Source organism: Camelina sativa, chromosome 16 (assembly GCF_030686135.1).
Source record: "Camelina sativa cultivar CO46 ecotype springtype chromosome 16, ASM3068613v1".
In the NCBI taxonomy this organism is placed as follows: domain Eukaryota; kingdom Viridiplantae; phylum Streptophyta; class Magnoliopsida; order Brassicales; family Brassicaceae; genus Camelina; species Camelina sativa.
This window is the reverse complement of record NC_141895.1, coordinates 18,218,788-18,232,097: the sequence shown is the minus strand read 5'-3', so window position 1 is coordinate 18,232,097 and position 13,310 is coordinate 18,218,788. Positions and strand designations below refer to the sequence as shown.

Below are 13,310 nucleotides of genomic sequence, written 5' to 3'. Positions count from 1 at the left end.
AACCTTTCGGCTTCATCCGAGCATCGTGTCTCAACAACCTTCTACTGTCCTAGCATTAAGTCTCATAATCTTCTTCTTGCGGAAGATTGTCTCCATGCGCTTCTTCTTCCAGAAAAAAGACAATGGACACAGAGGAAAAATCAAATAGAGAATACAAATTGAATTGAACTGGACTTAAATAGAAGATGAAACTGTTACAAATCGTGCTACAGTTTTTTTTTTTAACATGCTACAGTTTTTGTTGTGGAGTGCACAAATTTAGGGATTAGGTGTTTTTACTCTTTTTTTTTCTTAGTTGCACGATCATGTGTACATTTGTTTTAGATTTTTTTTAATTATAAATAAAATTTAGTCTGATTTGGCTTAATTTTATTGGATATGTGATTTGTGCTTTATATGATAATAGATTCGAATAAACACAACTATACAATGAACGGTTGTAACTTTATAACTTTTCGTGAAACACACAATTGGATTTTTCAACAGATTTTTTTTGGAAATTATCCAAAAGGTATGATTGAACAATACAAGCATTTATTCAGATTAATATTATATTTAGATTTGACGTTTGAGACATCCATTAGACTATTACCAATGGAGATGCTCTTACAAGCTCTAATTAGAATATTATATAATTTTATTTTTAACGTATATTACAGTTTTATATTGTTTGTTTGTTATATTTGCATCATTATTTTGTGAAATATGAAGTAGTAATTTTAATATTACAATTGTGAACAAATAAAAATTATTAATTTATCATATGTATAAATTTAGTTTTACCAACCCGCCAATGTAGAAATTAAAACACACATTTTTATTGATTGAGTAATATATCTTCATTTTAAAAAATTCAAATCACAACATATGCAGAAAAAATTCTGCATTTTATTAATCATATGTATTATATGAAAATTCCAAAAAAATTGTAAATAAAAAAAAATAAAGATGATAGGAGAATCATAATTTGAAATATTAACAAAATCTTCGAAATTTAGTTATTAAAAATAATTATATTTTGTACTTGGATAGAAAATCTTAGTTTTTGAAATTCTGATTGGTTTATATTTTTAAAAAAATATTTAGTAATTTTCGTCTATAATTTAGTAGAGAGAAAATATATTTTTTTATTTTTCTAGATTTTTTTATATTTGATTTATCAGTGTTTTTTATTTTTTTATTAATTATCTTTATTTAATTAATTAACTAAGCTTAATTAAATTTTTCTAGTGACAATTAAATGTAATTTTTTACACAGGTTAGTTTTATATTTGTACTTCCTAATTAATATTCAATTAATATAGTAGGATTTATTTATTACCAAAAATCCGAAAAGTTGACCGGACCCAGACCCAAAATGGGATACCCGACCGCTCACCTCAAGACTTAAGTTGGCGAGAGAACAAAACACAAAAGTTACGGTGCACATAAACCCAACCAATAAAAGCCCAGCCCAGGTTATTGTTTTATGAATGGATTTGTACGTTAGTAATTTGCTTCTCGCTCCCAACTCATCCTGGAAAATAAACAGGCGCTGTTTTCACCTTCCCCATGGCCAGTTCTAGCAAGGAATCGGCCACCAAAGTTAATTTATTTGGTTTGTTTTGTGTGGCTCTGAGCTCCTATTTAATGTTGTTATGCTTGGCGGAAGAGGATGTTGCTTTTAATTTTTCTATGTTTTTGCTTCTCTTTATTTATTAGGTAAGCGAAATCCTGAAGATGATTTGGAGACCAAACCGTTTCTGAAGAAACATAAGGAAATCTCTTATCAAACCGAGGAGGAGAAGCTAACCTAAGATGGTCACGGAATCCTCTTTTTCTTTGAGAATAAATATTCTTTACACTACTCGTGTATGTGTATGTAACAGGAGGAAGAGACAACCAATGGGTTTGCTGATCAGGTTGAAGAATTTTTTAAATATTGTACTGTTTGTTAGATACATATTGTTCAATTTTTCTATGTTTTTAAAAATCTTGAGACGAGGCTACTTTCTGTGTGGTTCCTTTTCTCCTCATGGTCAATAAAGCATTCTTGTGCTAACACACTTTGGCTGTTAAATTCAATCCAGGAACCTGCCGTAACAAAAAAGACGCTCTTTATTTGCGGTCTCCCTCCCCAAATTAAAATATCAGATATGTAAGTTAACATTTCCACTTTCCTTCCTCTTGTGGGAGCAAGTTAAGTTTTCCATGACTGATATTTTTGCTTCTCCGCTTTTACAACATCGATTTCTTCAAAAATGTTGTACAAGTTGTTCGTGTTCGACTCTCTGTAACCCGCAGGTGTCTTCATTTGTGCTATGGCCATGTTGAGCTTGCTTCTGTTAACGAAGCAAAGAAGGTAGAAGAGTCGTTTTCATAGTAATGATGAAGAAAGTTATATAACTTGTCCAGTACGATTGCTGGTTAAATCTTTTATCCTGTAGGCGCTGGAAAAGAAGAATGGTGAATATTTGCTCGGTTATCAGATAAAACTCTTTGCCGTTAAAAAACCTTCAATCCGTCCACTACCCAAGTAAATTGATTTTTTCAATGTTATTTCTTATGGCTAGAGTTTTGATACTGAAATATCACACAAGACTAACGCTTTTTATTTTTGTTAATTTAGGTATTGCATAGAACACACCCTTTGGTACGGGATTTAACTATTTGCCTCTTGAGTTTGTTTTCTGGAGCACGCACCTTGGGTGAAAATTAATTTTTGGTATACATGAAGAGATCACTGGGTTTTTTTTTTTCTTAAAAAATTCAGCTACAAAGACTACCTTGGACGAGAAAGCCTTCCTATAGAAGAAGATGAGACACCTCCCGATTTTGTTGAGGTACGCACATGTTCTTAGTATCTTCAAAATATGCTACTAGTTTCTGAAGATACTCATTCTTCAGCTGAGGTCACTTTGTTTTTTTTAAGTCCTTTTCTCCTTCACAGTTGTACTAACACACTTGGGTGTTAAATTCAGGAAGTACTCTTTGTTGCCAATCTCTCTCCCCAAACCAAAATCTCAGATATGTAAGTGGCACCTTAATTGATTGAACTTCCACTTTGCTTCTCGGAGCAAGTTTTCCATTACTGATATTTCTTCCTCCACTTTTACAGCCAAGACTTCTTCGAAGATGTTGCAGTTGTTGTTAGTGTTCGACTTATTGTTAACCACGAGGGCAAGCATGTGGGCTATGCCTTTGTTGACTTCGCTTCTTCTAACGAAGCAAAGAAGGTGGGAGTAGTACTTTTGTAGTAATGATATAAAAACGTATTTAACTAGTAATGATGAAAAATATTTTTTTACTTATGATGAAGTAGTTATTTAAAGGCACGATTGCTGATCAAATATTCTATACGCTGTAGGCGCTTGAAAAGAAGAATGGTGAATATTTGCATGATCACAAGATTTTTCTTGAAGTGGCTAAGACACCTCCATACCCTCCACGACCCAAGTAAATTGTTTTTTCCATGTTATGGAGATTCTGGCTGTGACTTATTATTGCTAGAGTTTTGATACCATTACAGAATAGTAACGCTAATATTTTTTTGGTAATTAGGTACAACCTTGCAGAGAAGCTTTGGTAAGGGATTTAAAACTATTTGCTTTTTTGAGTTATGTTATCAGCTGACGTTTTTGGTATACATGGAGTGATCACTATAGGGTTTTTGATATTTCAGCTACGAAGACCACCTTCGACGACAAAACCTTCTGATAGAAGAAGATGATGAGACAATGGAAGTATTTGACAAAACTCCCAATTTTGTTGAGGTACCTGTTCTTATTATCTTCTTTAGTACATGTCTAGACATCTTCGACATTTAATAACAGAACTGTTGCCACAAATTCGGAAGTTGTCTTATTCTGGGGATGAATCTGCTTTTTGTTGTTATGCAATTTAAGTCTTTTCTCCTTTAGAGTCATACCACTAACACACTTGGCTGTTAAATTCAGGCAGTTGCTGTAAGAAAAAAGACACTCTGTCTCCGGTCTCTCTTGCGAAGCTGAAATATCAGATATGCAAGTAGCACCATTAATTTTGTTTTCCTTTCGTTCTTGGATCGAGTTTTTCATGACTAATATTTTATCCTCCATTTTTACAGCATCAATTTCTTCAAAGATGTTGGACAAGTTTTTTGTCTTCGACTTATTGTAGACTACACGGGCAACCATGTAGGCGATGGCTTTGTTGATTTTCTTCTGCTAACGAAGCAGAGAAGGTGAGAGTAGTTTACAGTAATGATTGAAAATAGATGAAAAATATTAGTCATGTGAAAAGTAGTGTATACTTATATGATACACTAGTATTCATTTGAAAGTACGATTGCTGATTAAATCTGTGATACTGTAGGCACTGGAAAAGAAGAATGGTGAATATTTGCACGAACATAAGATTAATCTTGACGCGGCTAAAAATGCTCCATACCCTCCACGACCCGAGTAAATTGGTTTTCTTTGTTATGAAGATTTGTTTCTCTAACTTATTGCTAGAGTTGTTTTGATGCCGTTACAGAAGACTGACTAACGCTATTTAATTTTGCTAATTAGGTATTGCATAGATCACAAGGTTTGGTAAGGGATTTAACTCTTTGCATCTTGAGTTCGTTGTTATCAAGAGTGCCCATTGGTGGAAGTTTTTGGTTTACATGGAAAGATTTATTTTTGATATTCCAGGTATGAAGACTACCTTCGACAAGAAAACCTCCTGATAGTGGAAGATGATGAGGCAGTGGAAGGGTTTGATGAAATTCTCAATTATATTGAGGTACATTTATATCTTGGTCAGAAGAAATGTGTAGCATTTAATAACCCAACTGTTTCCTCAAAGTTGAAAGATGATTTATATTCTGGGTATGCAATTTAAATTCAGGAAGTTGCTGCGAGTAGAAAGACCCTCTTTATTGGCAATATCCCTTCCGATACTAGTATACCAAAGATGTAAGTAGCACCTTTAATTTCCTCTTTCGTTCTTGAGTCATGTTTTTCATTGTCTAATATTTTATTCTCCATTTTTACAGCCTCCGTTTCTTCAAAGATGTTGGACGAGTTCTTCTTCTTCGACTTATTGTAGACCACAGGGGTCAGCGTGTGGGCTGTGGCTTTGTTGAGTTTGCTTCTGCTAACGAAGCAGAGAAGGTGAGAGTAGTTTATAGTAAAGAAGACATATTGAAAGTATGATTGCTGATTAAATATTTTATGCTGTAGGCTCTGGAAAAGAAGATTAACCGTCAGTTTTGTCTAGACGTGGCTGAGATAGCTCCATACCCGCTCCGACCCAAGTAAACTGATTTTCCATATGAAAATTTGTTTCTCTAACTTATTGCTATAGTTTTCATGTCATCACAAAAGGTTTATGCTTTTTTTTTTTTTTAATGTTATTTAGGTACAACCTTGCAGAGAAACTTTGGTGAGGGATTCTAGTACTAGTTGCCTTTTGAGTTTTGTTATCAAGGTAGAAGGCGAGATGACAAGGGTTTTTGATGTTCCAGGTCGAAGGTAGAAAGCCTTCTGATAGAAGAGGAAGAGGAAGAAGAATATGTGGAGACCAAGCCTATGATGGGCGGAGTCTGCTGTAACAAGGTTATCTTCTCGTACGACGACTGATAGAAGAAGAACAATCTGTTTCCGTTTTTCTTATTTTGTTTGTTAAGTTTTTGTTTTAACGTACGTAAAAATATGGTTAAATTATGAACGGTCTGTTGTTAAATTATTAGGGTAACCCCAATGGAATGGAGGGTTATATTTTTGGGCCTCTTAAAATTGTTAATTAATATATTATGTACTCTTAGTTGAATAAGAAGTTTGGGAATTTTAATTAAAATTTTCCCCTTCAATGGTGGTGGGTTTTAATTTTGTGTCTCTTAATTTGATTTTTTTTTTTTTTAATATTCAGAACTACATTTCATATTTAGAATAATACCACAATTAAAACAATACCACAATCAAAGTCAAAATCCTTTCTTTCATATTCAGAATTACATTTCAAAACTCAAGAGAGTGAGAGAGACAAAACCTTAAGTTGAGTTCTCCTATTCTGAAACCAGAACTTGATTTGTCTATGAGCCAAACCCAATTCTCTGCTAAGTTGATTCCTCTGGTTCTCATGAGGATGAGGACACTCCTTGAAACTCCTACAAGTTCGATAATTCAATGATTACAAAACAGAACAAAGAAGTTGCTCCAAGAAACACAAAAAGAAAGATGATTGTAGTACGATTCAAGGCGTTGAATCTGTTGAGCGGTATGACGATGATAACGTTTCTTCATCCTAACAGATTCAGAGCCGTCGTGATGTTGGCTACCACCACCGTCACCGCCGCCGGGTGTTCGTAGATGAACCTAGGAGTGGAATGCTGCAGATCCCAGATTACAAGCTTCTTGTCTATTCCATCAATTGCAGCCAAAGGGATAGTTGCAGAGCTTGGTGAAAACTTCGCACATTCAACTGAATCCATGTGAGAAGTCAAAGAGCTTACAACCTGTTTGGTAAGATTACTCACAAGTTAGTTGATATGTCAAATAGATTTTAGAAGCACCCATTTCATCCAAGAAAATGGTAGATCCAAGGCAATGTAAATAGAAAACTTTCAAGAAAGAACAAGTCTGAAATAAGTAGTAACACTTGATAATTGAAATGAAATATATCATGTGAAATTGGTAAGAGCATCAAACTAAAGTACAAACCTTTCCGGTGACTATATTGACAATGTGAACTGAACCGTCTTTTGAGCCACTGATAGCAAGACTTGAGTTCGAGTTAATGTCTAAGCATGTCAACCCTTCTGTATGATATGGATGACCTACACACAAAATAAGAGGTTAGCGTTTCACACCATTTAGACTCTCACTTATACAACATTCCAACACAACGTGTCATCTCTATCTTGATAGCAATTCGATTACACCACTACAAAAAATTGTGTATTGTTAGCATCGGAAAAACGCTATTGAACAATATCATAGCGTTTTAGTAAACGCTCTATCATCGCCCGTGATAATAGGTCTGACACATTAGATAGAGCTTTACAACATGCTATTGTGTTTCATCAAATATAGCATTTTTCTATGCAATCGTATATTCAATAATAGCAATTGTACTTTGCTAATAATTGTTACAGTAAATTTTATTGAAAATTAAAAGAGAAACATGCCATAAGTTTAAAATTTGGTTTTGGATAATTTAAAAATTAAAAGAGAAACATGCCATAAGTTTATAAAAGTTAATTTTTATTATATTTATATGAAACAGGGATACAAAATATCTATATTACAAAGTAAAAATACATAATTAAAATAATTTCAAACAACTCTTGTATTTAAACTTGTAAATTTTCCACACTCTTGAAACTTCTTTGATGTCACTACGTAATCAGCTTCAACCTGCAACAAAATAACACAAACACATGAAGAACAAAGAAGCATTAATAATCTAAATTTATAGAAAATAATATAGCAAAGTGATATGCTTTTAAAGAGCATGTTTTGAGTACCTCGGGTGAGTTGAGCCTTGAGTCCTTTAAGCCACCTACTGCCCCAGTAATTTATGAACACATTAAAAATTAAAAAGTCTGAAGATACAAGAGACTAAGGTAAATATATACTACTAACACGTACCATGGAGTTTGTAGTTACTCCGACATAACCAGCTTTACAAGTCTCAACCACAATAGCTGACATTTCATCTAAGAAACCCACCAAAGAAAAAACAATCTTGCACATAAGAACTCAAGAATTCTCAAAAGATGAAACAAAATAGCAGTTCAAAGGTTTTAAAGAGAAACACACATCCACTGTACATAAATATACAATGAATTAAAAGGGAGGAGAGTTTCTCTGTCGACTGCCGCACATAGCACAACACCCTTTCATAATATATGAACAAATCAAATCTAGAACCACTCTTAAAAGCTGTTCACTCTCCACGATTTCAAGCATAAGTAACCAAACACGGAATCAACAAAACTAAGATAATTCACAGATTTCACAAAACCATTAAACAAACACATGACTTGAAATTAAAACCTATCGAAACCTACAACAAATAAGAGAACACAATTCAATCACTGATCAACCAACCCTTAAGAATCAAAACTGAGATGAACAAGATTAATTATAGATAGAAACACTCCCCAAACAGATCTAGAAACCATGATTTTGATTTGATAACTTTGAATCGCTAGCGTGGTTAAGAGGAGATCCGACGAACCTGTGGCGAGTGATGTGGTTGTGTGGTCTTGAAAGATCCGCCCACTCTCGTAATTTGGAGACTCTCCTTTCGCGTTACTCCCAAATTCCAGATTATTGGTGAACCCTAAATCAAAATCTCAAACACCAAGAAGAATTAAGGACAAACTCACTGCCTAAGATGTGGAAACGGCAACAGATCTAAGAAAAGATGATGGAGCCATGGAGGCAACACGGACAAAGACGACGGGGACAGAGGAAGAATCCGAGAAGCGATGTTTCTGGATTCGGATCTGAGGAATTGGAGAAGAAGGACTCGGAGGAGATTCAGATGATGATATGGCTGGAGTGTGTGAATCCGAGATCTGAAGCGGGATTGTTGTGCTAGGGACGAGAACAAGAATTAATGGGAAGATAAAGAGACTCTGTGTTGGTTTTTTTTTTTCTCTTAAAGAGACTGTATGTTGAAAGAAGGAGATAAGATTATGTATTTGTGTGCGTCGTTTAAGTGTTTAGGTCAAATTTTTTATCTTTTTTAAACTTATTTTTACTTTTTTTTGGACGGATAACTTAAGTTTGGAGAAAATTTTCATTAAAATTTGGACGAACAACCAAATTTTATTATTCATAGCGTTTATTTTAGAAACGCCATAAAAAAATAGACGTAAACCAACCATAGCATAAACACATAAAACGCTATACTAAAGTGCTATCAATACTCGTTTTTCTTGTAGTGCACTTATCTTGAATGCAACCCTCGCTAGCAAGAACAGTCTCAACAAAACATTAACTGATTAGGCTAATCAAGCATCTTACAGAATTAGGCTTATCAATCATCTTCCAATCGTCATCTGCACAAATTTGTCTATCCAAACGAATTCTATCAACTAGAGGAAACAAAATCGCACAACATAGGCACTACATCGGCTCAAACTAAACTAAGAAGAGGTAACAAGATCAATGATAAAGCTCAATTCAAAGCCGAATAACAAAGTAAACATTGGTTAATCAAATCCTCTCAATAAACTAACCTATACTGACTCGGCGTGATCACCCAAGTTCTTATACTCCGAATTCGCTTTCGTTCTGCTTCATAGCCATGCTTCTTCTACCGCGGATTTGAGAGAAGAAGAAGAAGAGAAATCTGTCTATTAATTTATTGTTTATTAATTAACAGATTAATAGAAGAATTTTTTTTTAATGTTCGATCGATTTTTGTCTTCCTCTTCCTCTCCCTCTCTCTGTCTCTCTCTCTCGATCGAAGTCGCGAAGATGTTGGGGTCGGAAGATATTTTTGATGCTCGATTGATTTTTTTTTCTTTCTCTTCCCCTCCCTCTCTCTCTCGATTGAACTCGGAGGAGATTGAATTCGGATATTGCCCATCTCGGCTTTTTGATTCCGGTGAGTTTTTCGATTTCTAATCTCCTCATTCGAATCTTTTCTTTGTTTTTGGTGTAAATTGTTTCGAAACATTGGATTGTCGTGCATATGATTCTCTATTTTTATCGGTGTTTGTGTGATATAGTTTTGAACTTTCGAATTGGGTTTGGTGATGGTGGCTTGAAGGTGTTTCATGCTTGTTCTTTTCACAATTGGCTGAATCCCAAACTGTGAACTCACAATTTCAGAAATGCAATCGGTTGTGTTTGTTTGTTTTTTTTTCATTGTTGTGTATTGGAATTATGTCTTGAAATTGCTTACCGAGAGTAATAGGTTCACCTCCTGAGTGAGCGTCATACCTGTTTTGTTTGAAACATGGTTTAGTCAGATACCATTCTGAAGTCTTTGTGCTATTCAATTGGCTATGATGTCTGCGTGATATTTTGACTTACCGCTTGGTACCAACAGCATCAATCTCATCTATGAAGACTATTGATGGTGAAAGGTGTTCTGTTCAAAAGTGTGGAGCTAAACTTAAAAGATTCGGTTTTACTTTAAGAAACGTAAAAATGAATCTTTGTGTGACTCTTATGCTGCAGGATGCTTTGTCTCCAAAAGAAATTGATCCTGCAAGAGAAGCACTGCAAAATGGCTGATCTTGTACTCTGCTTGGGTACCAGGTAATCAATGACTAAGAACTTTCATGTTTGTTTCCTTAACACTTTGATCATTTAGCCAAGCACATCAGAAATGTTTAAACAGTGGGAAGTTAATTTGTCATGCTGATGCTATTCTTGCAAAGGCAGCCGATGTTTTGCGGAGACGTCAGGAAGAAGAGAAAAGCTCTGTAATTCTGGTTGCAACTATTGGTGTAATCTATAGGTGGTATAAGACATCTTCACATCTGCTGCAATATTAGCTTTGAGAGGTTTGGGTTAGAGGAACGGTTGCAGCGAAGACAGGAGAGTTCGCTGCCAGTGTCAATGACCATGGATATGTTTGAGGAGGAGTGTCGACGGTGAGAGTAACGGTGAGAGTGACGTTGTGGTGGAAATGGAGTTTGTCGGTGGGTCGATGATCCGTTGGAATTATTCGGGTCTTTAGAGGCAAAACAAGTGTTTGAGATGAAGAAGAAGAGAACAGGATGAGAAGTTTTTCAGTGATGGCTTTGACTGATATTTTTCACTCTAGTTCATGTTATTCTCCTAAGGTTTGGTTTCTAAATTGCATCGATTTCTTTTTCTATTTATGAATATATTCATGTGATTTACTTGTCGGTATGTTATTTCATGTTTGGATGATGTTTTTATCGATGAGAGTGATGGCTTTGATGGAAACGCTTCTTCTCTGTGCTACGTATTCATGGGTTTCGTTCTTCCTCTTCACAATTCTTTTACTCTCTTTTTTTGTTCCTTACATTCCTTTCTTCTTCTTCTTCTTCTTCTTGCAGGTGTTTTGGAAGCAACTATGATCGGATCATTGCTTCTTCTTCTTCAGGCTAAGTTTTTAGGATTTCTCACAGGTTCCTTGTGATTGTGGTTTTTCATCTACTTTCTTCTATGTCTATGTTATCTCCTTGGTGGTTTTTCTCTTTTCCTTGGAGATATGATCAGTTTTGCTTCCCCTTTTCTCTTTTTGTCTTGCGGATTTTGTGATCTGCATTTTTTCAATGGTTTAAAAGCTAATCACTTCTGTTTGGGATCAGTCAAAGCCATCACTGATCAATCGTAGATGAAAATGAGAACAGGATGAGAAGTTTTTTATATTATTGTAAGTTTGTGTGTTTCTTGCAAAACAAAACTGAGTATAAACATTTATAAACATATATCTGGAATGCAATAATTTCTTATTCTACTTTAAATTTTTTATTTTCAAAAACAAAAAAAAAAAAATTCAAATTAAGAGACTCAAAGTTAAAACTTACCATTGGAAGGCAAAATTTTAGTTAGGATTCCCAAAGTTCTTATCCTACTAAAAGTACAAAATATAGTAATTAAAAATTTTAAGAGCTCCAAAAAATATAACTTCCATTGTGGTGCCCTTATAAAAGCTCCTTACAAGTTGCTTAAGTATTAAAACAAATTAAATATAATAGTCACAGATTAATTTTGCAGGATCGATGGTTTACATAAGATATTTTGCATTCATTTAGAAAATTGAGTGTGTCAAGGTGTGATTGGCTGGCGAGAAAAAAAGATTTTTTTTTTTTTTTTTTGTTATTGCTCGTTCCCCTCGTCTCTCTCTCTCTCTCAAAGCACGGCGAATGAAGACTACTGAAGAGTGTGTTTCAGGGGATCAGATCATCCTCAACCTCCCAAAGAATCAACTTTTAACAGGGGAATTAGGGTTTTTAATTTCGAAGATGAGTGCCAAAACTTCTTCTGTCTTGATCAGATTGTTGTCCGTATTTCCATCACTTTTTCTTTTCTTTATTGTTCGATTTTGTTAGAATCAAACAATCGATTTTTCAATTCGTTTCAGGTTCCAGGTAATGTTTGTTCTTGATTTGGCAAACATGACAATAAAGCTCGGCAGTGGCCTCCGTCAGGTTTCATCAAATATCTCTGCCATGAGTATAGGTGGCAAATTAAGTTACTCCAAGCCTAATAAGTATTGGGTCGAAAGTTCTCATAAACGGGTGAGCTCACTTCATTATGAGATGATGATTCAGTCTTTGCCTTTTTGGTTTGAGCTTGTTGTGGATTGTTTTGTCTCTGCACGGTTGGTTCTGTTTTGTTGATTATCTGTGTAAAGTCTCAATTATGTGTGGCCCATAATGGTAAATTTGTAGTAAATGGGTATAGCATGCTCAAGTGAGTGAAAAGGCGCTACAAATCATGTGTACCATCATGGTTTTCACATCTTGTCTGAGTTTAAGGTTCTGTTTATGTAATGAGTTTGAGATTCTGTTCTTGTTTAAGTTTGAGTCTTTCCTCATGTCAAAAGAGTTGGATACAGTGCAATTCAGTTGATTGGTATCCCAGCGCACAAAGATTGATGAAGCGCATGGTAAGTATTTCTTGTCTCTCTTCTCTCTATGTACTATATAACCTTTGATTTAAAAATTTAGTTGATGAAGCACATGGTAAACATACTCTAAATCTATATACAGGCCTAGGACTTCTTGTCTTTTTGGACATCGTGCATTCTTATGCAGCCGCTGATCAGATGGTTGGGCTCACCGTTTTTGTCTAGAAGGAAAGTATCTTTCACTTTTTTAGTTTATGAATCTGATGTTGTTGCAATTGGCTTTTGTATGTATATTACAGAGTATCAAGCTGATGGTTACCAATTTCACTCGCTTGCTTCAATTATTTACACGCACAATGGTTTTGCTTCTTTTAACAACGATTTGGACGAGTAAGACGTCTTTATTCTTTAGATGCTATGCTTTTGTATAATTTGGATTTTGGTGACAGTGGGTGAAATTGTTGATGTCTGTCTTGTGCAGCAGCTATTGCAATCATTATGTTGACTGAGATACTTTGATGTACCTCATTTTGGCCAATGAAATTCTGCACGTTCTACAGCTGTTGCAAGTGTTAGTTAGTAAAATTACTTAAGTGAAATATCAATGTGTTTTTCAAATATGATGTATATAGATAAAAAGGTGTGTGAGAGAGTAACATGTAATGAGTTTAAGGTTCTGTTTGTGTATTACATTTTTTTTTTAAGAATCCCAAATTTAACAACCATCAATGGACTCATGATATTTTAAAGTTTCTTAATAAGTTCTTAATCTAAGTTTTTTTTCAAAATTAATA

The 13,310-nt window shown here is 34.6% G+C and overlaps 1 protein-coding gene, 1 long non-coding RNA gene and 1 pseudogene across 8 annotated transcripts; 2 read left to right on the top strand and 1 right to left on the bottom strand.

Moving 5' to 3' along the window:
• Positions 1–1,797: 1,797 nt before the first annotated feature.
• On the top strand, positions 1,798–5,585 carry LOC147925698 (uncharacterized; annotated as a pseudogene).
• A 1,604-nt stretch (positions 5,586–7,189) lies between these two features.
• On the bottom strand, positions 7,190–8,658 carry LOC104750604 (uncharacterized). 2 transcript variants are annotated; one of them, XR_015583502.1, is made up of 4 exons: positions 8,188–8,658; positions 7,596–7,663; positions 7,472–7,509; positions 7,190–7,361 (listed from the first exon to the last, which is right to left on the bottom strand). It is a non-coding gene; the product is annotated as an uncharacterized LOC104750604 (long non-coding RNA). The 2 variants fall into 2 exon arrangements; XR_761679.3 differs by having other exon boundaries at positions 7,472–7,506; positions 8,188–8,657.
• A 2,976-nt stretch (positions 8,659–11,634) lies between these two features.
• LOC104750602 (uncharacterized) lies at positions 11,635–13,241 on the top strand. 6 transcript variants are annotated; one of them, XR_015583499.1, is made up of 6 exons: positions 11,642–11,946; positions 12,028–12,184; positions 12,493–12,555; positions 12,659–12,717; positions 12,816–12,906; positions 13,001–13,241. XR_015583499.1 is itself a non-coding variant. In XM_087489886.1 (4 exons), exons 1-4 carry the CDS (start codon positions 11,810–11,812, stop codon positions 13,033–13,035), a joined length of 420 nt encoding a protein of 139 aa, XP_087346012.1. In that variant the 5' UTR covers positions 11,635–11,809; the 3' UTR covers positions 13,036–13,241. The 6 variants fall into 6 exon arrangements, 2 of the variants coding, with proteins under 2 accessions (XP_087346012.1, XP_087346011.1); XR_015583498.1 differs by having other exon boundaries at positions 12,998–13,241; XR_015583501.1 differs by having other exon boundaries at positions 11,643–11,946; positions 12,505–12,555.
• Positions 13,242–13,310: the final 69 nt, after the last annotated feature.